The 24,011-nt window shown below is 53.3% G+C and overlaps 1 protein-coding gene across 2 annotated transcripts in view; it reads right to left on the bottom strand.

Moving 5' to 3' along the window:
- Window positions 1-8,848, bottom strand: part of CCDC9B (coiled-coil domain containing 9B) — a 39,823-nt gene extending 30,975 nt beyond the window's left edge. Inside the window, exons 1-5 of one of the 2 annotated variants that reach the window (XM_068397732.1) lie at window positions 8,720-8,848; window positions 3,746-3,859; window positions 2,915-3,019; window positions 2,086-2,148; window positions 1,527-1,691 (exon numbers count right to left, since the gene is read on the bottom strand). In XM_068397732.1, the coding sequence (XP_068253833.1) occupies window positions 1,527-1,691; window positions 2,086-2,148; window positions 2,915-3,019; window positions 3,746-3,859; window positions 8,720-8,740 (468 nt within the window). In that variant the 5' untranslated portion in view covers window positions 8,741-8,848. The remainder of the gene's footprint in view (window positions 1-1,526; window positions 1,692-2,085; window positions 2,149-2,914; window positions 3,020-3,745; window positions 3,860-8,719) is intronic. The other variant, XM_068397733.1, reaches the window with a different exon arrangement.
- Window positions 8,849-24,011: the final 15,163 nt, after the last annotated feature.

Genomic DNA, 24,011 nt, shown 5'->3' with positions numbered 1-24,011 from the left:
GATCAGAAAAATATTTCCAAGCAGCTGCAGAGAGAGAAATGTCTCTCTGCCTTTTGTTTACAGCCCAGGGTTTCAGCACTCCCACCCCAAAGCACCAGGGCAGCAGGAAGGGTGAGGTTTCGCTTCATTACCCTGGGGAAGGTCCTTGGCTCAGACCTCAGTTCCAAAAAGCCCACTCTCATTTTGTGGGCCAAGCACGTTGCTGCGCCTAAGAGGGGACCCAGGGGAGCACCGTTTGCTGCCACCAGTTCCTGTTCCCAGCGCTGCCGTGATGGAGACAGGAGCTGACCTTGTCTGCCCCAAGGTCTCAGTGAGGCCCAGGGCCAGCTGAGGCTTTCTGTCTCCTTCACATCGGCGTGGTCAGCACAGAGGGGCTGTGCTCACCTGGGTGTCGTGTCCCCATTGTCTCACTCGTGTCTCCTTAGTCTTAACCAATAAATACATAACATTGCCTCTTGTATTCTTTTTGAATGTATTCAACAGCAAGAAGCATCACCTGCAGCAGTGATCTCCATCCAGAGACTCACTAACTGGAGAGCTTCCCTCAGTCCCCGTACAGGCGCATCTGTGCACGCAGATACTCCATCTTTCCAAAGAAGGTGGCACTTCTGGTCCTCGTTCCTATTATCTCAGTGGTCAAACTTCCTAACTCCAGTGAGAACAGGATCAGTCCCCTGAGATATGCTCCAAGGGAAGAAAATAAGAGCATGAAGCTCACGCAGGGACGTACTTCCTTGGACGTGCTGCCAGTACTAACTGCCAAAGGTTTATCAAACCCTTCTTGGCAAACAAGTCCCGACGTGCAGAAGCTGCCATGAGGGTCATTATATCTGGATGCACAGACCCCACGAGGGACAGGGCAGCGCCCAGGAGGGGATGGTTGGGGATTTGAAAAGTGAAGTAGCGTTTTCAATTACTTTTGCCTTTTCGCACAATTTTTAATTAAGTCTGCAAATACTGGGTCACATTTTCAGCCCATCACATCGGCAGCTGCAGCACTCATGTCACTCCGTTTTTCCTTCTGTATTTAGGACTTTCTAGAACACAGCAACAGGGAGCAATGATGCTGTTTTTACCACCAAACATCATTGCCTCCCTGGGAATAGCTGGGGAGTAACGCAGATAAATCTGTCTGAGCTCCCACTTATTCCCATCCCCTTTCCAGGCACAGCGACACAGTTTAACAAACCCGCCGGTGGCCCAGGAGGACAATGAGGTGACTGATCTCCCAGAATGGGAACTGGCTGTGCATGGCTGAATGGAGTTGCTGGAGGTTTAGCAAGGCCTGGGGGCTGATTCCTGTGAATCAGACATGGGGAGGAAAGTGCGTGGCAACTCGAGATGGAGACTGAGGCTGTGCTGAAGGATTGAGAAATGAAAGCAAAGAGGCAAGAAGGGAACGATTCCCTTCGGAGACGAGACACCGGGGGAACACACCAAGCAGACAGCTCAAGTGAGAGGCAGAACAGAAGCCCCTTTGTAAGTCAAGAGGCTGCAGTGTAAGAGGAATCCTCTTCCCTGCTCACCTTGGCTTTGTTGTCCATGGTAACGGCCAGCTGCATCCTCTTCCCCATCCTGAATGTGAACATATGATCTGCTTCCTCCTCCTCCTCCTCTTCCTCACTGCCAATGCCGAACCCAGGGCTCGTAGGACAGGGGCTCCCCCATTTCTCGCTTACCACCCTTTTGTCCTGGAAAACGAATCACTTCTGTTAGCACATCCAGGCCCCTCTGCTCATGAGTGTGATTCCCTTCCCCAAACACACCTGCAGGCCAGCAGGGAGGCCAGCTACAGAAAGGCAGGCCTTGCCCCCAGGAAGCTTTCTGTGCCCGGCGCGGTGCCGTGACATTCCTAGGGAACAAGGGGCTCGTTGTCTGCTCAGCAGCGAAACCCACAATTACAGCGGGTCTGGAAAATCCTTTGCACTTACAAATCTGACATTTCAGACCAAAATGCCAGAGTTATAGGAAACAAATGTCATCCTCATCTCTTTCTGCAGCACTCTGAGTTAGATCGGGAAAGCCTAAGTCCTGATGGAGATGGCCTTGGAAGCCAAGTGGATGGCTCCTGAGGGTGGTGCTCACCATCGAGAGGGCTGGGCTATCTTGTCCATAGTGTTCAGTCTGGGTAATTGCATCTTTCAGGTCCTGTATGAGAGAAAAATGTGTGCAACAGCGCACCTCCAGAGAACAGCACGGGCCGGGGCGTGGTTGAGGAGTGAGCAATGCACTAGCCTGGATCTAACAACCCAGGAGTGCTGGCTGGCAGAAGGAGGGTGGGCTGGCTCGGCACACTCCGCGCGAGCTCTGGCAGAGGACTTCAGCTGGGGGTTCAAGCAGGGCTGGGTGGGTGGTTTACCAAGCCCCACACTGCCAGGAGGGGTGGACAGGGCTTGTCAGACACAGATTTGGTCTGGTGAGGAAGGAAGCCTGGGACTTGAAGCCTTTGCCCCCCTTGTGGGAAGCCCCAAAGCAACCAAGGGCTACTCGTTTTGCTCACTCACAAAGCCTAAGGAGACCATGACTTTACCCAGCCTACGGGCATCCTCAGAGCATTCCTGACACCTCCAGGGACACACAGACACCTGGTAGGTTCTGCCTGTGTATTTGCAGCAACGTTGACACCTGGGGCCCACGCAGGGCCAAGCGTGCCTGTTCACACATCCATTCATTTCCCTGTTAATTCTACATGCTTGGGTACAGGTGCCTGGGCATGGCTGGAAATTTATGTGCATCACCTAAAATCACCCTGAGCACACACCTCTGCAGAGTTTTCACATTGTTTTTGCAAGGGCTTAGGAGTTATGTCCTCTGCCTGAAAGAGCTTTGCTGTGGAGGCTCTCTCTTTCAGAAATGCCACTGAGGTAGGCCTGGAGTGAGAGCTGGCCTGTGGTGAAGGAGAGGCAGCACTTACGTTGTGAGCTTTGGTGATGGTAATAGTGAGTCCATCCTGCTTGGGTCTCCTGGAGGTAACAGCCATTCCCTTCTGCTCAGCTTGCTTTTTGTCCTCTTCTATTTCCTGAAACACATATATATCCATATCATCAGCCTGTACCTGGATGTCTACAGATGTTGTCCATTCTTCTGTTTAGGATTTCTCCTAAATGGACCCACCTCCACCTCTAAGAGGGAGTGGACCAACTTGTGTCCCATTGGTGTGCCCTTGGAAGGGGTCACAGGCAGCTGTGACCTGCGTTACCTGTCCCTGTGCCACTCTTGTTGACACAGAGTGTCTGCTGTGGTCTCAGCACATGCAATGGGAAGCAAGCACAGACAAGGGGTCCCTTCCTGACAGGCAGGGAAGATGATCAGTGTGAGGTTAATGAAAGATTTGGTATAGGACATGTGGAGAGGGGAAGACACAGGACCCTGCAGAAAGAGAGGGCCGTGCACAGAAGCCATGGACCCTGTACCAGTCTGGGGCCAGGGCATTATCTGTGGCCAAGGGGAGGTGGCTGAGATCTGGCTATCTACTAGGCAGCTTCTTCTAGAAGCCGAGTGGTGGTGGCAGGTGGGCAGCATTTCAGGTGGGGGTAAGAGTTCCTCTCCCCCAGCTACTCGTGGCATTCAGCCTTCCCCATAACTTACCACTATACACCATTTTTGCTGCCACCAGAAAAGGTCCAAAATAGCTCCTGTGGTACCAAAGGCAGCAGCAAGGCAAGCGCCAACACTGCTGACCATTTCCTTTGTGAGTTGAGGACTCCAAAAGGGAGCTGGGGAAGGTCAGAACCTGCAGACTCACCTGGTATCTTCGTATGAGTGCTTCATTCTTTTTCCGCAAAGCCAAGATTTTCTTATCGAGTTCCACATCTTTCTGTTCTTTCTTCCTTAACACTGCATCATCCACAGCAGCATCCTGCAAACAGAAGGGGCAAAGCTCCTCTCAGTCATCACATCAACAAGACGAAACCTGCTCCTTCTCTTTGGCCAGGGTAGGAAGTAGAAGGGTGTTTCCCCACCCTTTCTCCCCTTGGTTCTCCATTAAAAATACTGTATCTTGTAAATTGACCTTTTCCTGACACAACTGACCTTTTATTTTCTTACAATTTTTTTCAGCAGTGAGGTAGTTAGAGCAAAAAGCTGCTGCCCCACTTTGGTGGCTGTCGGTAGGCTCCAGAGTTAACGCACGGCTTAGCTGCATGCAGTAAATGACCCCTCTCCCTGCTGCGGGTCCAGGTGTTCTCAGGCACATCAGTCCCCCTCCATTTACATTCAGAGAGCACCTCGATTACCACTGGGGATAACAAATCAGATTTTTTAAATTCTACTGACAGCAGCATCTAGCGAAAATTAATTCTGATGAGTATCAACTCACTGCAGCAAGCTGATCTGTGTCATCTAGACTCTGCCTGGTGTTCGCATGAAGAGCAAGGTGGCAAGGCTGAGATCTCCAAGGCACTACAGGTTTATTTTTAAACAGTGTTTTTGTGCTCTCCTTATCAGCACGGCATCTGCATTCTGCAGAGATCTCGTATTCCCTCTCCTCCGCTCACACAGAGCTGGATAAGACAACGTGAGACTGGGGAGGGGAGGAGAGGAACCCCATATCTCTGAGCAGACATTGCACGCCCAGATATCTGTTTTGCTGACACCACAACTCTGACCACCACCAGGCCACCCCCAGCCTGTGCCATTTGTCCCTCTGCAGTCAACGTGCCGCAGGAGCACTGCAGCAAACCCAGCTGCCGTGCGCGATGCGTATCGCCCCCAGTGCCAGGAAAGGCTGGAGGAATCGAGACGCAAATGTGACAAAACCATGGTCCACCTCACTACAACTAGGTGTTGCTGCTGCGGGTGACTCTCGAGGTTGTGTCCTTACGAAGCAGAAGCAGCCAGCGTGTGGTTAAAGGCACACTGACGGTCCCCAAGGGCTGGCCAAGATGTTCGTGTGTGCCAATGGTCTCTGGGGCCAGCATCTGCACGTGACCATCCTGGTCCCACCCTCGCCCGGGACCTGTCGAGGATGGAGCAGGAGGAGGTCCAGGAGAAAAAGGCCCTGGTGGGAGGAGGAGGAGGGTGGCCCACCCGAGAGGGGACCCTGGAGGGGCTGCTGCCGGCGGGGGGGCCACCAGGCATGAACCCCCATCACCGACGCTGCCCTCGCCTCACTGACGGGACGGGCTGCCCTGTGCTGAGCGGGACAGCGAACAAAAGCACTGGGAGGGAGCGGTGCCGGGAGGGAAGTGGGGGTGTTTTTCCTACGAGTGTGTGTGTTTGGTTTTATTTTTCTTTAAAGCCAGAATCAGTCGGTAATAGACAGTTAATTGGCCAATAAAATTGCTTAAAATTCCCCGAAACACTAAAGTGGTTTTGCTCGCGACGCGTGGGTACGGCATGTTTTTGCCCATCCCCGTTGGCTTCCTATCAAATTACTCATAAAGACACCAAGACCCTCAGGACAACTGTCGGTTTCCCCATTTCCACGGGAGCGAATCGCTGCTGCATCCCTGCGAGTGATGTTCCCTGTTCCTGCTGCCCTCGCTTCCTCAGGGCCGACGGCTCCCGGCTGTGCCCATCCCAAGGGCAGAATCCCCAGAAGCATCCTCTGCTGCGGGCTCTGCAGCGTTCAAGGCTGGGAAGAGCTTCTGCCCAAGCAGGACGGGGTTTTCCTTCATTAATCATGACACAGCAGGTGTGAACTCCTTCAGGGAGGACACGTCAGGGGCCAGCCACGGCAGCTGGGGACACGGGCTCTGGGTCTGGTGCCCGCCGTGCCCTGGGTGCCTCCCTGCTGGCGGGGAGTCAGGCAGCCAGGCTCCCCAGGGCCCAGCTGTGAGCGGTAGCCAACAGGCTTGCAAAGCCCTTCTCCTGGGAGGGGAGGGTTTCTCCTGGAGACCTCAGTTGCCTTTTGCCTGGTCCTCATGAGGTCACCAGAGGAAACACTGGAGCAGTGGAGGTTGGGAGGAGGGAATGGAGGGGTGCTGGCAAACAGCCCTTCTTAAACTGAGCTAACACACAGCGAGAAGCCCAAGGCTTGAAGGCAAAGAGTAAAACCACAGATGCTACAGCCCAGGGGAGGGAAAGCCTCTGACTACTTCGTGTTCCCAGCTACGTTTGTGAACTCTATCCAGTGATGTACAGGGGCTCCAGCCTCCTGAAGACGTGTTTATAGCGTGCCGATGTATCGAGGGAGGCAGAATTAAGGTGCTGTGAACCTGACCCATGATTTTTGTGTGTCATGTAGCATTTCACCAGGATGGGAATACCCTGCCCAGCTGAAAGCACAAGATTTCTGATGAGCTGCAGGAATTACCTCCTTAACACGGGAAGGTTTTCAGCTACCTAGGAGATGGACACCAAGAATGGGGGCACGTTTGATCAGCTGGCCCTTCAGAAAATAATTCTAGGTAGCGCGTGGGAATGCAGCCAGGGTTAGCATCACTGCTCATCCAAAAGTGTCACAAGCCTCCCGGGAACCAGGGCTGCAAATCATCCAGGGCTGCAAATCACCCCCTGTGTGCACGGCCAGTGCTCGCCCTCACAGGAGGGGATCCAGCTGCTGAATCACCGCACACCCCTGCCATGCTAGGCCTTCCTTTCAAGGGCTTTACTTGAAAAAACCCCCAAACTAACTACATTTCTGCTCTGATCAAACAGCTCCATGCTTGATCTGCAAACAATAGGGCCACGGATGGGGGAGAAGTCTGTGTGCATAACGTTCTTTGGAGAAAAGGGACTAAAGGCTGAAAATGTGACAGCATCACAGAGGAGGTGTGCTGGATGTCAGAAACCAGAGAGGAGAAGGGCAGGAGAACCGGGTTGCTAAAGCAGGCCCCAGCTCCTGCACAAGCACATCCTCACTCGTGTCTCAAATGAGGGATGTTCTGCCTGTGCAGACGGAACAGCCCTTGCCGAGGGCCACTCTGCCAGGACACAGGCAGCGTTTGTGTCCAGGTGGAACAACAGGGACATTTAAAGCACCTCCACACATCCTCCTGCTGGACAATGGGATTTTATCAAGGTCTGCAGGAGAACAAACCACGCTTTTCCACTGCCACCCATCACCCAGGTACGTGCCAGGTGAGTATATTGTCCGTGTGGGTGGATACACTTTCATGGCCTTTTTGCAAGGTTGATTAAAGCTGAATTCAGCGTTTACCTGAACAGAAGCTATTCTGTGAGCGCTAAATTGGCAGGTTCGCTGCCGAGTGCTGGGGTGTTGGCTGCTTGAGGGTGGGATCAAAGTGGTGCTTGCCCTCAAACAAACCCTTGCCTCTTCAAATTCCTTTGAAGGAGGACTGACAGAGCTACCGGCTCAGGAAGAATTTAAAAATTCCAGCAGAGATTGTATTTGTGCTCTTTTCAAAGGCAAAAGATGGAGAAGCCCTGCCAGGCCGCTCTCCCTCCCCGCGCAGGGCTGCACGTTTGTCAGCATTTTGTCTATGTTGCAGCACAGCCAGCGCAGGGGGGAGGGGGGTCTTTCCATTTCCAGCTGGAAACAAGTCACTGGAAGGGAAGTTTTGCTGGTATTCAGCACTTCTCCTCCCCTTTATTAATGAAGCCATTAAGGTATTTGTCTCCGCATGATCTATTTCAGCGAGCGCTGGGGAGCTGTGGATGAGCGGTGGTCCCTTGCCCGCGCACCCCGCGGTCCCAGAGCGGCCCGGGCGGTGTTTGGAGCCCACGCACCGGCCCGCGGGGGCTCACCCATTGTATGGTTAAGCCAAGTCAGCGTTTGCTCGTCAGCCGCCGCTCCGAGCCAGCCGGTGACAGGGGGATGTGCCCTCTGCTCCGCTTCTGGAACGAACCCACCAGCCCAGCCCATGCTGGAGCTGATGCTCGGGGTGGAAAGTGGCTACGCCGTGCCCTCCCCGGGGTAAAGCTCTTCCGGGGAGCCAAGGTGCCCGTATGTCACAGCGACGGGAGAGTTATAAATGGCTTTGGCAGCACAAACGTGCGATGGCTTTGAATCAGAAAGCAGTCGAGCGCGGTGCCTCCTAGATAGCAAGGCAGGGCAACGGAGCTGCAGAACGGGAAGCCTCTTTCTGTGGCAAATAAAAATGTCACACAAGGAGAAATGGGAAGCAAGTGGCTTCGCGCTTCAATTAAATGACGACATGTCATTCTGTCATACCCCCCACTCCTAAGTGGCACACACACACTACGCGGCTCATCGGGGGCTGGAGGGACGCCTCGCTCCACACTCCCTCTGCGCGCAGTGTTTTCCCACATACTTCTACGATCGCCTGCTCCTACAGCGAGAGCCCTCGGAGGCGGCAGGGTTGGAAAAGCGAGAAAGACAGACGGTGGGGGGGAGGGAAGAGGAGAGAGGAGCGGGGCCCTCAGCTAACACTCTTCTGCGTCAGCAAACGCATCTACTCTTTTTGAGAAAAATCCTCTACCTTGACAGCTGCAGCCGAAGCCCTCGCCGGGACAGGCAGCATCCAGCCCTGCCCGGGTTTCTGTTTGTTACCCACCCGCTCTCCCACCCTCCCGGGAGGCGCGTTGTCCTGAGCCAGCCGCTGCAACCTGTCCCGGCGATGGACACACAAACCCCGGCCCCCAGAGTGCCCCCCCCAGCACCCCCCCACGACACGGTATGGCTCGTTTGCTCCCCGTGCCCGCCGGCAGCCAGGCGAGGCAAAACAAACAACAAAGCGACAACGGCGGCAAGGCCACCCCGAAGGAAGCAAGCGCAAGGCGTTCCGTGGCCTTTTCTGGGTGAGGGAGCCCACCGCCCCGCGCCCCTCCCGGGCCCCGCAGAGGCAGCACTCACAGCTCGGTGCATGTTGGCCATCGGCAGCGGAGCCCGGCGGATTCCAGAGCAGAGCTAAAAGAGGAGAGCCATCAGACGGCCTTTCTCAGCACTGGTTGCACAGCATACAAGATCATGTTTTGATTACAAAAGCCTCGTCTGGGCTCCCAGCCAAGAGCACTGGCTGCCTAATATACCAAGCACAGACAGGGTTTTGAGTGCCTGTGTCCTCCTCTCCAATCTCACCCTCTTTTTAAAAGAAACACTCCCCCTTTTCCCCCCCTCCTGACTCCTTTTAACTTCCTGATGCCACAAGCCCTCGTTCAAAGTGGGAAAAGCCGGGCGGACAATGAAAAATGGAGCAGGCAAACAGCTTGACTTCACTTTGTGGCCATTCATGGGGTCGTGGCATTTGTTTATGCATGGCTGGTCGCACGCCTGACGGGGAGTCGGGAAAATAGCCGGGGTCCCCAATGCCTCGCCAGTGCGAGTATGTGCGAGGGCCTTCGAAGGAAAAAAAGGGCCAGGCTTGCCTTTTTCTGTTTAATTTCAGTATTCTGAATTCTGATTTCCCTGCTTTTCAAATGTGCCTTTCTTTCAGTGAGGGAGCAGAAGCAATGCTCTGGGGTGGGCATTACCATGCAGCACCACGACTAGCAGAAAGCACTTAGTCAAAGGAGAGGTTCCCCCCCTAAGTCCTCATCTGAGAGCTGCTCAAATGACCCCCAGGAGAGTTGCAGACAGTGGGGCTTTGAGAAAACAGGCATCTGCCTCCTGCCACCTCAGGTTGCCACACTCCAACCCTGACCTCAGCACCGTGTCCTGGCTGTGTGCTGTGTCCTCCCTCAGCGCAGCCTGGCTGCCGTCTCCCTCAACCTCCGAGGGACCCAGACCAGGCAAGAGGCGCAGAGGAGTTGGAAGCACACAGGGGAACATTATGTTGCCCAAGGACTGATGCACACCCCAACGTTAATGAGGGCCCTGCTAAGTTTGTACGTTGTAGCATTAAAAAAAAGGAGCAGGTCTGCTGCTCGTACCTATCCCCTCTCAGACCTTTGGGTTCACAAAACCCAAGAAGTTCAACCCAAAATCCAGCACGGTTCAAGGGAAGCCTTCAAAAGACTTTGAAGAACTCTGAATTTGGCCCCTCCTCAGTATCCAACTCTAACTATTGGAGATCAGAGCGAAGGCACTACAGGAGCTGGAAGCATGGCTCAGGAAAAGCACTTAGGGGGAAAGACTGACCCGATTAATTAGTAGCTACTGAAATGATGAAAAGAAATTGAAACTGTTTGCCAGGCAGCGCCTCTAGATTCAGGCTTGAGGAAGGAAATGAAGACTGCTGTGGATGGAAAATTGGGAAAAAGACACAAGAGCTTTGCTAGACCCCAAGTGCTTGACAAGAGGTTTGTGATGGACAAGCCTGTGCAGGAGGTGTGGAGCCACGCGGGGCCTTCCCTTGCCCCAGAAACACAGGGGAGCTGGGAGGATGGTGCTGCCTTGGGTTTCCAAGCTGGCACAGTCCCTTGTGAGGGTGGAGTGATGGCCCATTTTTGGCTGGGCTGGTGGCTGGGGGGACAAGGTCAGCCCTAGCAGATGCTGCTGGGCTGAGTCAGAGAGTCAATGTTCATGGAAACACTTTTTCCAACAATGGGGCGTTATCCTGTTTGCACAGTGGCCATGGTCCTGGGCTCGAGGAGTCTGCACACGCTGCTGGCACCCGGGTCCAGGTTAACACAGAGACCCCCACCATTATCCCAAACACCCAGGCCAGGTTCTTTGCACAGTGCAGGGTAAGCACCACGTGCAGCGGGGTCCGTTGTGCTACCCCTGGATCACAGCAGCTAAGGGGCCATGTCATGCCCAAGTTGTCACAGCATAAGCTAAGTGCTTGCAAGGGGTTTCTACAGACCTCATAGCTGTGGCATCCTAGGGCTCTGCTGTTACCAATGGTGTGGCCAAGCTCTTCCAGCAACCAGCAATGCCACGAGCAGGCATGAAGAGCCCCAAAACACCTCTGCCTTTGCTAATGTCCCTGGAGGGCTGCAGGTCCCTCCAGGGCAGCGTCGCCTACTCCACCGCCCTCGACACAAACAGCTATCATCTCTCAGCTCTCCTTTACCACGTCTGAGTGACATAAATGACAAGCACCTACTTCTGCATCGTCATCTGAGACTGATGAGATGAATACTCAGTCAATGCTGCGGACACAGAAACCCAGGGGCGAAAGGGCCCAGTCAAGGGAGCAGCATCTGCAGCTTCAGCAGTGGGGCAGAACAGGTTGGTCTGGGGACCTGTTGGTGCTTGTGGGACTCTCACAGGATGCAGAAAGCAGAACCTTATAAATATGCTGAGATTTATGGGGTTATATACATGCACATATATTTGTTTATTCCTGGTGCCATGGCCAGGAGGGGCTGCAATAACACCAAGGCTGTCCTCGACTCGAGGGCTTGCTCTGAACTGTCAAAACCTCTGCTGTGCTCTTAAGTGCAGTGTCAGTCCCAAGACTAGCACTGCCTTCCCATGGGCTCTGTGCCCACCTCAGGGTAAGGGCAATCCTCCAGGACCATCGTCCTGGCACCAGGGAGCACCCATACCCAGAGCTCTGCCACTTGGGAAGGAGAGGAGCCGAGATGGTCCCCAGTGTCCTGCTCCAGTGAGAAGGGCACGTTGGCTGCATGGCATTTTGGGGTACTGCAGGACCTTGGGACACACTCACCCCTGTTCACACGAGCAACCCCCCCACCCCGGAGGCTGAAGCACATCAGTACTGATCTCTCATGCAGTTGGTGGCAGCTATTTCCCTGCATGCAGTACCTTGACAGAGTCCTTCAGCCAGCGAGTGTATATTACATCCATGTGCGAGAGGAAGAACATTTGGAGAAACCAGCTTAATTAATCACCCAGGAATTTGTCCACCAGCCCCAGAGTTAATCCCTTTAATCTTCTGAAATGGCCAGAAGACCTTTAATAGGCAGGATGGCCTGATTCTGGGCTCTAGCTGCTGTGGGCTGGCTTGTGCCATCTCTGAAGCCTACTCAGCACAGAAGCCATGGGGCGTAGCCAGTGTAGGTACCCCAGGTTGGCTCTGCAGCTTCCACTTCACAGAAAGAGGATGCATCAGCTCTTGCTAACTATTGGCAGCCCCCGAAGGAGCAGTCCCTGGGGTGGACAGCAGCTTGCTTTCAGGACAGCCTGAAGGCTGGAGGAATCAAGAGGACATAAGGGGATTTTTGCAGCGCTGCCCTGCCGGTGCTGAGCTACACAGGGGCTCGGCTGACCTCCCTTAAGTACAGCCTTCAGCTGCCTACCTGGAGCCCCTGCTCTCCACTCAGGGTGAAGTTTGCTGGAGATTTTTCTGGGGCAAAGGAAGGAAATCAGGGCAATGACCTGTCCATTTTGCGCTCGTGACGGTGGAACAGTCCCGTTCTCTAGCTGTGCACTGCAAAGCCTCTCCCTGAGCAGTTTCAGCACAAAGAACCCTCTCTGACAGGAGTCTACAACCTCCCCACTCCAGGACAGCGTTCAGCAGCTTGCAGCAAGTATTGCCTCGTATTTTGACAGCAAGACTATTTGTTTCTTCTCTGTCTCTCTGCCTTGCACAAAGGCTGAAGAGAAGAATCTGATTCCTCAATAAACCCAAACGTGACTGTCCCAAGAAGCATTCCTGGCGTCCCTTCATCAGCCCTTCCACCAGCAGGAACCGCCTTGGCTTGAAACCCTCCTCCCTTTTCCTTTTGCACTCCGTGAAACCCCTCCAGAGCCACTCAGTGCCATGCTGCCACTTTTCCCAAGTGCACTTCACCCAGCTTCGGCTTGGCTTCTCTCCATTTTTTGCATGACCGCTATTTAGTCAACAGATGGCACTCGGTAACTGCCGGGAGAGGCTGGGAGCCAGCTGCCAAAAAGCCCACTGTGGAAGGAGCTTAGGTCTGGCTGTTTTGGGAGGCTGCTTTTGTATCGAGTGTCGGGACTGCAGATAAGGGGCACGGAGTTTCAGAGACGCTCCTGCACTGCCCTGTGCAGCAATGAACTCTCACATCACGCTGCCCCAGGCTCTGGAGCAGACCTGGCAACCCCTCCCCAGGCCTGTCGGGCAGACACAGGGATGGGAACATGCAATATATCAAAGAAGAGTTTCCCGTCGGGCTGGAGGCATCTCTTGTATCACAGAATCAACCAGGTTGGAAGAGACCTCAGGGATCATCGAGTCCAACCATTGCCCTGACACCACCCTGTCGACTAGACCAGGGCACTAAGTGCCATGTCCAGGCTTTTCTTAAACCCCTCCAGAGATGGTGACTCCACCACCTCCCTGGGCAGCCCCTTCCAATGGCTAATGACCCTTGCTGAGAAGAAATGCTTCCTAATGGCCAACCTGACCCTCCCCTGGCCAAGCTTGAGGCTGTGTCCTCTTGTCCTAGCGCTGGTTGCCTGGGAGAAGAGGCCGACTCCCACTGCGCTACAACCTCCCTTCAGGTAGTTGTAGACGGCAATAAGGTCACCTCAATCACAGAGCAAACTTCCCTGCAATAAACAAACTGCTCCTTTGCCTCCCTTGCTTCCCCCCCGCTCTGGTCCTTCAGGCATTTGAGGCGTTTCCTCCAGCCAGCCAGGAGAAAGGTCAGCATATTCCCTAAGCTGGGAGGAGGGACCAGCCAGAAACCTTAAATGGGCTTTAGCTGGAGAGACTCATATGGATCAAAGGACTGCTGAGACATTCATTTTTCAATGTATCAATATACAATTAAAATTAAAACTACCAAAGTTTGTTAAAGGCTATAGTGGCACCTTGGTCCTGCTTAAAATCAGTGAAGATCTAACTGCCTGCTGGTACTTCGCAGAGAGACACCAGTCATAGCACCAGCACAGAAACCTCTCAGGACGTGCAGAGCAGCCCTGTTCCCATCGGAGGACAAGTCTGTCCCCTCTTTTCCCCCTCCCTGCACATCATCCCAGCCTGCAGGTTCTTGCCCCAAGTCCTGTGGGTGAGATCTGTGCCTACCCGCGTTTAACGCCACCTTGAATAACTCATGATCTCATCACTTCACCTGATATTTTCTGCTCCTGAAAAACTTGTAATTCTAGTGTAGGGCCTCTGAAGCTGAGCGAACGATCAGAGGATCTGTCCTCTTAGTTCTTCCCACTTCCAGGCATGCACAGCAGGGCCAAATGCAGGGTTGCTCACCCCATTTGCTACCCCAGTCTTCAGAAGAAGGACACAGGACCCAGCCTTGGGAAAGGTGCCAGGCTGTGGAAGGTGGCCGGGACAGCCAGTCAGGCAGGTTCTTTTCATCTTTTATGGAAATGCAGTCCTTGGGGAAAGCATGGAGAGCTGCAGACAGCAACTGGTTCGCCCTGGATGAAAGCTGTCATCAGCAGGGGCCAAGGGAGGTTCCCCATTCCAGCCCATGCCTTCAGCCCAGATCCAGGAGAACGTGGGCAGCCCAACGGCCTGTAAGTTGTAGTTTGCAAGCTGGAAGTGAGCATGCCAAGAGCCAGCTGGTTCTTGACACAGTCATGTGTCCCTTGTGAACTACAAAAAGTCAAAATTACTCGACACAGGGCTGCTTTGGGGCTACACCAGTGGCAACATGACCCACTTTCAGTCTGACGCAAGAAGAAAGAAGTGGCAAGTTCAGCGGCTGTTCTCCAGGCCCACGAGTGCCTCTCATCCCAACCAAGCTCAATTAAAGCCAAACAAACCATTTCACTTCCCTTTGCCAGAAGAACTCAAAAGCAAACTCCAGAGACCAACCTTGGCTCCAGGGTCTAACCCGGGCTGAAGACTCTTCACGGACCCCAGCGGCGTCACATCGCACCGATGCTGCATGGGTTCGGTTCGGGCTCAGCTCTGAGCTTTCCTTGCGCAGGGTCAAGGTGCGGAGCTGATTTGGAGAACAAGCCCAGGGAAAGTGCGAGGGCCAGCCTGCAAGAGGCACAGAGACGCCTGAGAGGGAGGAGATGAAAAGGGGAGTCAAGGTGGCAATTAAATATTAAGGGACCAGTTCAACAATAATTAATACTTGGGTGGAGAGAAAGGGTGGAGGTACATGAAAGCGCTCGCAGACACTTTCTGCGCTGTGCCTGGCTGGCTCAGTACTTCACTCAAGTGGCAGAAAACTCTTGAAATTGCAAATAATCCGTGCTCCAGCAGGATGGAAATCATGGTTCAAGAGGGTGCATTAAAGCCCAGCTGGAGACACTGGTCCTTCTCCCAGCTATGGTCAGAATTTGAGCCACGTTGGCCTTATTTCAACCCTTGCACTCAGCTTGTGATAAATTCATATCACATTTACCAAGGTCCAAGAGGAGACCCCACAATTACTCCTGGGAGGTCCTGCAAGTCCCGTGGGGCTGAGATGAGACCGGCATAGGCAGGGATCAGCAGTCTACAGCCAGCTCTGCTCGCTTGAGTTCTCCTCCCTTTACAGAGGAGCGGGCAGGAGCCAGAGCAGCTGTGATCGTGTGGGATCCAGCTGCAAAGCTGGTATGTGTGGTGTGAGAAGGGTTAGGGTTGTGACTATGAAATAAAAAGGGCAAATTCACAGCTGAATACAGGTTGAGGGATTGGTTCATGGTTAATTCTCTGCGTTGGCCCCAGGCAGGCGATGGATTGGGTCTGGACCGGTATCAGCTGCCGCCTGTGTTACACCAGTGAAGGCTCAGAGGGAAATCGCTCGTGCCAGCAGCACTAAGCAGCTTAGGGGAGGACAGCTAACTAGCTCAGCTCTGATCAGCAATTAAAACAATGATCAGGAACGGGGCTGGCAGCTCAGCCACGCAAGGGTGGGATGTCTCGATCTTTTGTTGGGGTCTGCCAGCCCTGCACAGGCCGCAGGAGTTTCTCCTGGCAGAGGGGAAGACCTTGTTAGTGCTACGTTCAACAGCCAGGATTAGGGTTGTATTTTAGAGTAGTTCTTCTGCCCTTCGTTATACCTGGTCCTATTCCCAGCTGCAGCTTTGACTATCGCCTTCACAACAGTCCAGAAACCTGCCAGAGCCACCAAACTGATCTGAGGGCAACCACCCCTGCTAGCACTAGCTTTTAGGGTTGGAATTTAAACTCGTCCCTGGCAAGACTGTAATACTCCTATTTTGAAGGCATTATGGCAAAGCTTAGATTCACCAAGATAAAGAATGACCCAATAAGGCTGTAAAATAAAAAGCTGTCCGCTGTTAAAACTTCCTGGTCATTCACCTGATGTTCTTCTCCTTGGCATGGACAGACTCACACAGGCTGAGACTTTCTCTTGTCCTTAACTCTGTTAGCACTGCCTTGACACACCCAAATGAGGAAGGGGAGAGCAGGAACCCCTTAAATAAGCCTTGCCACAACGGAAAGAGCTACCCAGTCCTCTTTTCCCAGGGCTGGAGCAGGAGGGCAGACAGTTAAATACTCCCTGGAGCTCTCAGGCAAACTTCCCTACTGAAAAATTAGATTAGCAAGGCTGAGAGTCTCCTGGTAACTGATACCTCGGCTGTGTTTGCCCAGCGGTGATAACACAGGTCGTATCAGCCTGCAAAGCTACCAGACAAAACCACAGGAGTCAGCAGCACTTCGAGCAACACCGCTAACGAAGCAAGTGAGCTCGGGGGAGGAGGGACCTCCAGGTCGGGAGGGAGATGCCCGAGCTGTGTGTGCCGGGGCGCGTCGCACGGCTGCCTTTGGAGGAGGCTCTACGGTCACATTCTGAATGCAAACGCTTTTGTCTGCTGACACAGAAGGGCTGTATGCAAAGCAGGAGACATAAGTCTCCAAGGGCGTATCCACCTCCATCTAACAATACTTTAGATAGTTGGGAGGGGTTTTTGTAAGATTTTTTTCTTCCCATTGGGGAAATATCAGTTCAGGAGAAGAGACATTTTTCACATAAAATCCCTGCGTCAGCGAATCTCCTGTTTCAAAAAAGATTAGTATTCTGAAGTCTTGGAGCTGTGGCCCTTTTTGTGTTTCCAAAACAAAGCGCCCAGACCCACAGACAGCAGAAATGTGCTCGTCTCTCACCTGTGTGTTCCTCAGCATCAATCAAAACCCCCTTTTGTGCCAAGCTGAGCCACTGTACAGCTTCGAGGCCAAGGTATTGCCAGCAAATGGTGCCTCCTGGTGTACTCCTCGTCACGTTTATTAACGACCTGTCCTTCTGGAATGAAAAATTGATGCCTGAGACTCACTGACCTGTAATACTCTCTTTTCAGCAACAATCTGCCTGCATCCAGCCAGGAGCAGATACAATCCAAGACAAGTGGGGTGTGCAAAGTTGCAACAGATGCAGCAGAAAATTTGTGGCTTGCTCCCTTCTCTGTCAGGATGGCCCGACAAGTCTCGGCCACGTCCTGCTTCCTCACACATCTTCATACCAAGAGGGCAACTAACACCATGCCAGGGCTTTCCTGAAGACTCAACCCCTGCCAGATAAGTGGTCCCACACCTTTATTTATTCTTAAAAAGAGGGTGGTTGGCCCATTCAGCACATTATCATGGCCAGATCACCTTTCCTTACTCCAGAGACACGGGTATTTCAATGCTGGGCTTTAGTGTGCTGTGAGACACTTGGGCATAGCGCATTTTGCAGAGTCAGGCTTGAAGTATGGGTCTGGTGAACTGCAGGAGCCTGGGAAAGGGGATGGCTGGTTTTGCAGTGTTTGATCTCACACGAGTATTCAGCCGAGTCCTGGCAGGACCACACTGTGCAGGCTGTTTGCAAGATCCTCAGTTCCACTAAAAGTCAGCTGTGATTTTCAAACCTTTTTGAAGCTAAAGAAGGTATTGTAGCAGACACAGTTAGTGTTGATATACCCCAATGTCTCCTCTGGCCTCCCCCAGGCTGAGAATTTATGTCCCAAATCCCCATAAGAAGAATATTTACGCGCAAAGGATGAATTAGTCTGGGATATCTCAGGATGCTCTGAGGGAACTGGCTCACTGTCAATCACGCTGAGAGATGCTGCGAGCATATGGGCTGCTTCAGAGCAAACGTGGCTGTGCTCCCAGCACAAGGCACTGCAGAAAATGGTGCAATATAGCTACAGTGAGATTTTCCCTGCCAAGACAGTGCTGAATTGGGTCTCCATGGGCCTCCTGCCCCTTCAAACACACAGCAAACCCATCACATCTCTTATTTGCTTCAGTTTGCAATGTACTGCTGCCCAGAAACATAACTGCCGTATGCCTGGTACCTTCTTAGCCCATGGTAATGTGTCAACCACTGCTCAAAGGTTTCCAGCACTGCAGGAACCTCGCAGTCACCATCAGGAGAAGGGCCCCGTGTGGACCTCTCCTTCCTGTGCTGCGTGTGGGCCATGCTCCAGCACACACCTTGGGCACATGTGATGGACAGAAATAACAACCGGCCATTAAAATTGCCCCGTGAGCCCGATTCCTCAGTCCCTTTGAAATCTTGTGTCTTACACTGACACAGACGTTGTGGAGGATGCTTCCCAGCGGCACAGACAACTGCGCAAGCTTTGGAAGGTGAGAGTTCCTCCAAGCCCGTCCCAGGACAGAGTGGTCACAAATGACTTTGAATAAAAAGGCACTAAACTGTATTTTTTCTGTAGTTGTATTTCTAAGAATTCACAGCATCAGTGCACCTCCGAGCCAGAAAAAGGCAACCATGGAACAGCTCATCTGACTCACGTAAATGGAGTTGCAAGGAGGAAGAAGATGGTCTCTGCTGAGTGCAAATGTCTGCAGAGACATGTGTCCTTCACACAACAGCATTGCTCACGCCGTGCTGCCAGCGCAGCAGATCAGCAGCAGATCTGACCAGCTCTATAAGGGCGACCAACCACCCATCGAGGCCCTTCTCTTTAGGCACCCAGTGCTGACGCTTTTGGCATAAGCATCAGCCAAGATGTAAGTGGCCGTTCGCATAAACAGGTCTGAGTCAGGTCTTGGCATTCAAACCATGACTAAAGCGCATTTCTATCTCCGAATTAAACCTTCCAGAGTTGCAGAAGGTGAGTAGCTACATTCACCTGCAAAATAAGCTCTGTACAGTGAAGGCGAACGGGGCTCGATTTGCTAACACAGCACCAGCCCCGCCACGGACCGGTGCTCTGGCTAAGGAAACAATTTCACAGGCTGAGACAACAGGAGGTTTATGAAGCAGAAGACGCCAGGACTGCTGCTGCTGTACCCATGGAAATCTTCCAGCACGGGAGGTGTCTGGCACGCTGTCCTGGCTTTGAGGAGCAAAATACCCTTGCTATTTTATTGCTCTAGTGAGCAGTGACAGGCCAGGGTTTGGCTGCAGATCTGCGAGACATTGCACATTGCTTGGAAACCAGCAGCCTGCTGCAAAGCCAAGCAGCTGCACAGCGATCTCCAGCCTTGCCTTGACCACAGTGACCCCAAGGGCTCGGCTGTCCATGAAACTCATAATGTGACTGGTTTTGCCCTGTACAAAACATCGTGGTGGTGTCACCACTGCAAGCAGCCAGCTTTGAGCGTGGACTTTTTTTTTGAGAGCCAGGGTAGCACTGCCTGCAGCAAGAGAGGCAGGGATGCATCCCCATCCAAAGAGACCGATCCAGACCGCTCTGCCTCCACCCTGCTCACTCACCCATCGTGGTTTGCCAGGCACTGCGGAAGAAAACATTCCTTTGCATGAAGGATGGTCTCAGTTTGAAGGAATTGTCTTGGCATCATTTATGTTCCTAAAACAGTTTGGGAGCCCCTTTTGCTCATCCTTCCTGCTCACTCTTGGGTTTTCCTGATACAAGCCAGGATGCTGGTGGCCTTCTTGGCCACCTGGGCACACTGCTGGCTCATGTTCAGCCAGCTGTCCACCAATAGCCCCAGGTCCTTTTCCATCAGGTCACTTTCCAACCACTCTTCCCCCAGCCTGTAGCACTGTATGGCGTTGTTATGGTCAAAGTGTAGGACCCGGCACTTGGCCTTGTTGAACTTCATACCATTGGTCTCGGCCCATCTATCTAACCTGTCCCAATCCCTCTGCAGAGCCTTCCTACCCTACCCTGCAGATCAACACTCCCACCCAATTTGGTGTCATCCATGAATTTACTGAGGATGCACTCAATACCCTCATCCAGATCATCAATAAAGATATTAAACAGGACTGGGCCCAGTACTGAACCCTGGGGGACACCACTAGTGACCAGATGCCAACTGGATGCAGTACTGTTCACCACCACTCTCTGGGCCCGACCATCCAGCCAGTTCTTAACCCAGAGAAGAGTGCATCTGTCCAAGCCATGGGCTGCCAGCATCAGCTTCTGGCCGATGGTGTGTGCTGATGGGCACCAGCAGCTCCTCCACTGCTGCAGTGCAGGGGCAAGAGCCAAGCAGATTTTGAAGAAAGGGGCTCCTGGCTTCCAGGAGTTTGGCCACCACAGCCGCTCCCTCCCAGCACTGACTGCAGGTGGGTGCGAGGTCCAGGCAGAGGTCTAGGAGGAGCTCCCGGTCCATGCCAGCCCCCTCCTTGGATGGGGATGGCACGAGCGTAGCCGTGTTTGCAGCAGCCTGTTCATATCAGCTGGCAGAAGGACTGCAGGACTGGCTGTCTCTTTCTCTGTGCTGGCACTGGCTCCTCGCAAAGCCAGACACACACAGCAGAGCAGGGAAGCAGCAGAACGTGGGTGTCTGGCCAGAAAGGCAGGGCTTGTTTCGGAGCATTTCTGTGCAACATGGCTGCACCGGCTGGTGGAGATGCCTCAGCTGGGGGTAACCATGTGGTGTGTACACACTCATGCTGCTTGTTGTGAATCGCTTCAATCAGCGTTTGGTGTCAGTCATGTGCACACAGGGGGGCTGAGAGAGAGGCGTCTTCAACTGCAATAAAAGCAGCTGGTTTTTATTCCTTTTGCCCTATTCTGATTTTTCTCCATTGGTCACCTCCTGTATTGAACAACTCATTACGGATTCGGGTAAGGGGTCCTTTGGCTCTCAGGTTTTGCCCAAGACCTGGCTTTCTTTTGCAGGCTGCTGCTGATACTGTGTTTTTCTTTCTGTCCTACTCTGAGGGAGCCAAATGTCAGAAAGGGACTAAAAATGACTGGCAGCCATGGGAAGAAGAGCACATGTAGCTCCAGGGGCAGGTATCATCTTTGCTCACTGTGCCACCCCAGGGATGCCAGCCAGTGCAGTCTCTTTAACAACTAGTTACATAGTTTAGAACCACAAAATAGCCTGGCGTCCACTTCCAAAGGGGCCAAACCCTGAAACATCTCCTGGGGCAGCAAGAGGGAGAAACAGATGCCAAAACCACTGCCCAAGACTCAACAGCAGGTTGTAGGTCCACCTTGCTAAGAAGAGGTCAAGGCCTTACATTAAATGAATATATTTGCAGTGTAGCAAGAGGGCTTGTGGAGGCTCAGGGACCCACGATGTCAGTCCTGGAGATACAGTTATCTCAGGGGGTGATGCCAGCACTGCCTAAGGAGCAAATGTGGGCTGTCAGGAGCTACTGTCCCCTGATCCGCACGGACGTGTCGCTGCCTGTTCCTGACAACCCAAAAAGGAGCAGGAGCAAAAGCAGAAAGGGCAGAGCACAGGGGGGATTGTCTTGTGACAGTGTCAGTGGAGATGAACCAAAGTGATCCGAGCCAAAACAGCCAATGGCAAATGTTAGCAGTCAGCCAAGAGACTGCAAAACCGCGCGAGCCCGGGACCGCCACGCTCCAGCACCCTGCCCTGCCCGGCTGCTGCGTGGGCACCGCCGAGCCAGCCGCCACCGGTGTGTGAAATGCTGAGCTCTGCTCACGGAGTCAGGACATTGTGAACTGAGCTCAGTTCTGCTTGGGGAAATGTTGATTTACAGTGAAGGGAAACGAATTGTGCTGAAAGGAACCGTGCTAAGAGAGGGCACCATGAAATGAGCCAGGCTGAACTGTGACTGTAGCGCAAAGCTAATCCCTTGGGAAATGCTCTGGTCATGTCTGCCAGCCCACCAAGTTAAAGCCTTATTCTGCCTTCTTAGTCTTTTCTTAAGGATATGCTTAGCTTGTACTCCTAAAGCTTGGCTTGTACTCCTAAAGATAAAGGGAGCCTTGTCATTGACTTTGGTGGGAAAGGGAGGGACCTCCAAACTGGGGGGACTTTGCACACACAGCAAGTGAAATGTAGTGTTCACTTCTGGCTCAGGCTTGTCTCAAGACAGAGGAGAGCTGCAGAGACAATGTTTTGCTTTTTTGTTTGTGAAAGAAATGCAAGTGGATGGTGAGCAGGAGGGCTAGGAGAAGTAATCAGTGGTACAAAATGAAGAAAAGAGATGCTTCAAGTAAAAAATGTATCAAAGCTCAAATGCGGAGTTTTTTTGTCTCATCTCTTTCACAGGTCAAGCAGGAGAGGTAAGAAATCTGTCTTCAGTTGCCACAAACATCAATTAGTGACAAAAATACCCAACCCTCCTCGTGGGGCTTTGTTACACAGTCCCCTTGGCAGCCTTCCTGCCTCACCCTGCCTCCTGGGGAGACAACGGGGATGTGGTGCAGAGGAGATGCTTGCCCTGGCTCACCCCGGAGTGCTGCAGAGGAGATGTCTCACCCTCCTCCACCTTCCTGCATGTCGGAGGGACACCAGGGACCAGCTTGACCCGTCTGATGCTGGCAGGTCTCGGATGTGGGTTGCCATGGCAAAGAGCCAGCTCCCGCGGTGCCGAAGAACGACAAAAGCCAACGTGATGTACCAACCAACCCCTCCAGCCCCAGCCATGGAGCAGCAGCCCCGAGAGGGCCACGGGCAGCCCCCCTGACTGCCTCGCGCAGTGCTTCACAGGTAGCCGGGAGCACGAACCCTGCTGTAGTCCCTGGGTAAGGGCAATTAAAAAAAATTAATCCATGTGTCGAATACTTTGCAGGCCACAGAGGAAACCTGCCAAGCTGTGGGTGTGCGGAAGTGTGATCACCCCCACTTCCCAGACAGGGAGTTCACACATCGAGCTGAGCCAAACTCCAAGCTGTAAGACGCGGCTGTCTGTCGGAAGCGGTGGGATGTTTGCAGCTCAGCCGATTCTCACCACCCTTTCCGCTCCCGTGGCTTTATTACCATCATTACTGCTGCACGTATTATTATTGGGAAGAAAGTAGGAAGTAGCACCCATGTCCTTGTCATCACTTTAATGCCAGCCAGTCTTATCAGCAGATACCAGGTTTCAGTCTTTCCTGCTGGGCCACATAACACAAGGTGCTCTGTAGCTGCTCCTCGCAGCGTATCTGCGCCTACCAGGCAAGCAACATTGCTGTGGCTAAGGCTCAGGAACGTGGGCTAGTCCCCACGGCCCAGCCCAGCCAGGATCACCGTGCCAGGGCACTTGTTCTTGGGAACTCCCTCCTGTGGGTGCGGAGAGGTGGCAGCCTGCGGCCGGAGAGAGGCACCCACCCTGGCACTAGGAAAAGCTTTTGTTCATTAAACTGTCTCAGACATTCAAGTCATTAAGGCAGGAAGGGCTTATTCTAAGCAGCCAGAGGATTAGTGGGAGCTACAGGATACTCTCCTGTCAGATAAACTCCCTTGTTGCTTCAGCTGTTCTGTAGCACGTGAAGCAAAAAGGTTGCCACCCTCATGAGGAAGAAGGTCTTTAGCACAGTGAGGACCACAGGCATGGCTGTGAGAAAGGAGAAGGTCATAGCCATCACCATGGCCAGACACAGGATGATGAGAAGGGACGAGGTCACTGCCACTCCAGCAGCCATACGCACAGCCCAGGCCCTTCCCAGCACAAGTAATGTCATGGTCATTGGCATGGGAGAGGTTGCAGAAGGAGCAGCCACCTTCCGCAGGCTCCGTGGGAAGCTCTCCCCATGGCACAAGGGGACACGCGTGGCTGCTACACAACTCAGGATCCTGCAAGGAGGGGAGCGTGTCTGACCTCCTTGTGTTCCCCATGCTTTCAACTCAGTTGTTTCAAAACGCCCATTTATTTCAACAAATTCTTTACTTATTTAATGCTACTAAAATCCAGCAGGTGAACCCACACACTTCAAAATGCTGCCTTGCACTGGCCACGCAGACCCAGGACTGCTTCTGGGGGCTGTCCCACCTTGCCCCCGCCAGCAGCACAGCTCTGCTGGGATGAGGGCCCTGCTGCCCGAAGGGATCCGTGCACTGTCTGAACCCGCAGCCCCCCTCGCTGCACCCCACGAGCCACCTTTCGCCAGGAACGGCGCTGCTGGGCGTGAGGACGGGAAGAGGATCTGGGGGCCGCGCAAGGAGGTCGGGTCCACCTCCAGGCTTGGAGAAGACCCCGCTTCCTTGCACCGCCACGTGCCCCGGAGCTCCCGCCCGCGACCCTGCCCGCTCAACCCCATCCCGGTTGGCCTGGGGACGCAGGGAGGAGCCGGGCGG

Source organism: Nyctibius grandis, chromosome 4, assembly GCF_013368605.1.
Source record: "Nyctibius grandis isolate bNycGra1 chromosome 4, bNycGra1.pri, whole genome shotgun sequence".
NCBI classification, from domain to species: Eukaryota; Metazoa; Chordata; class Aves; order Nyctibiiformes; family Nyctibiidae; genus Nyctibius; species Nyctibius grandis.
Note: the sequence above shows the minus strand (reverse complement) of the source record. Positions and strands in the feature narration are given on the sequence as shown.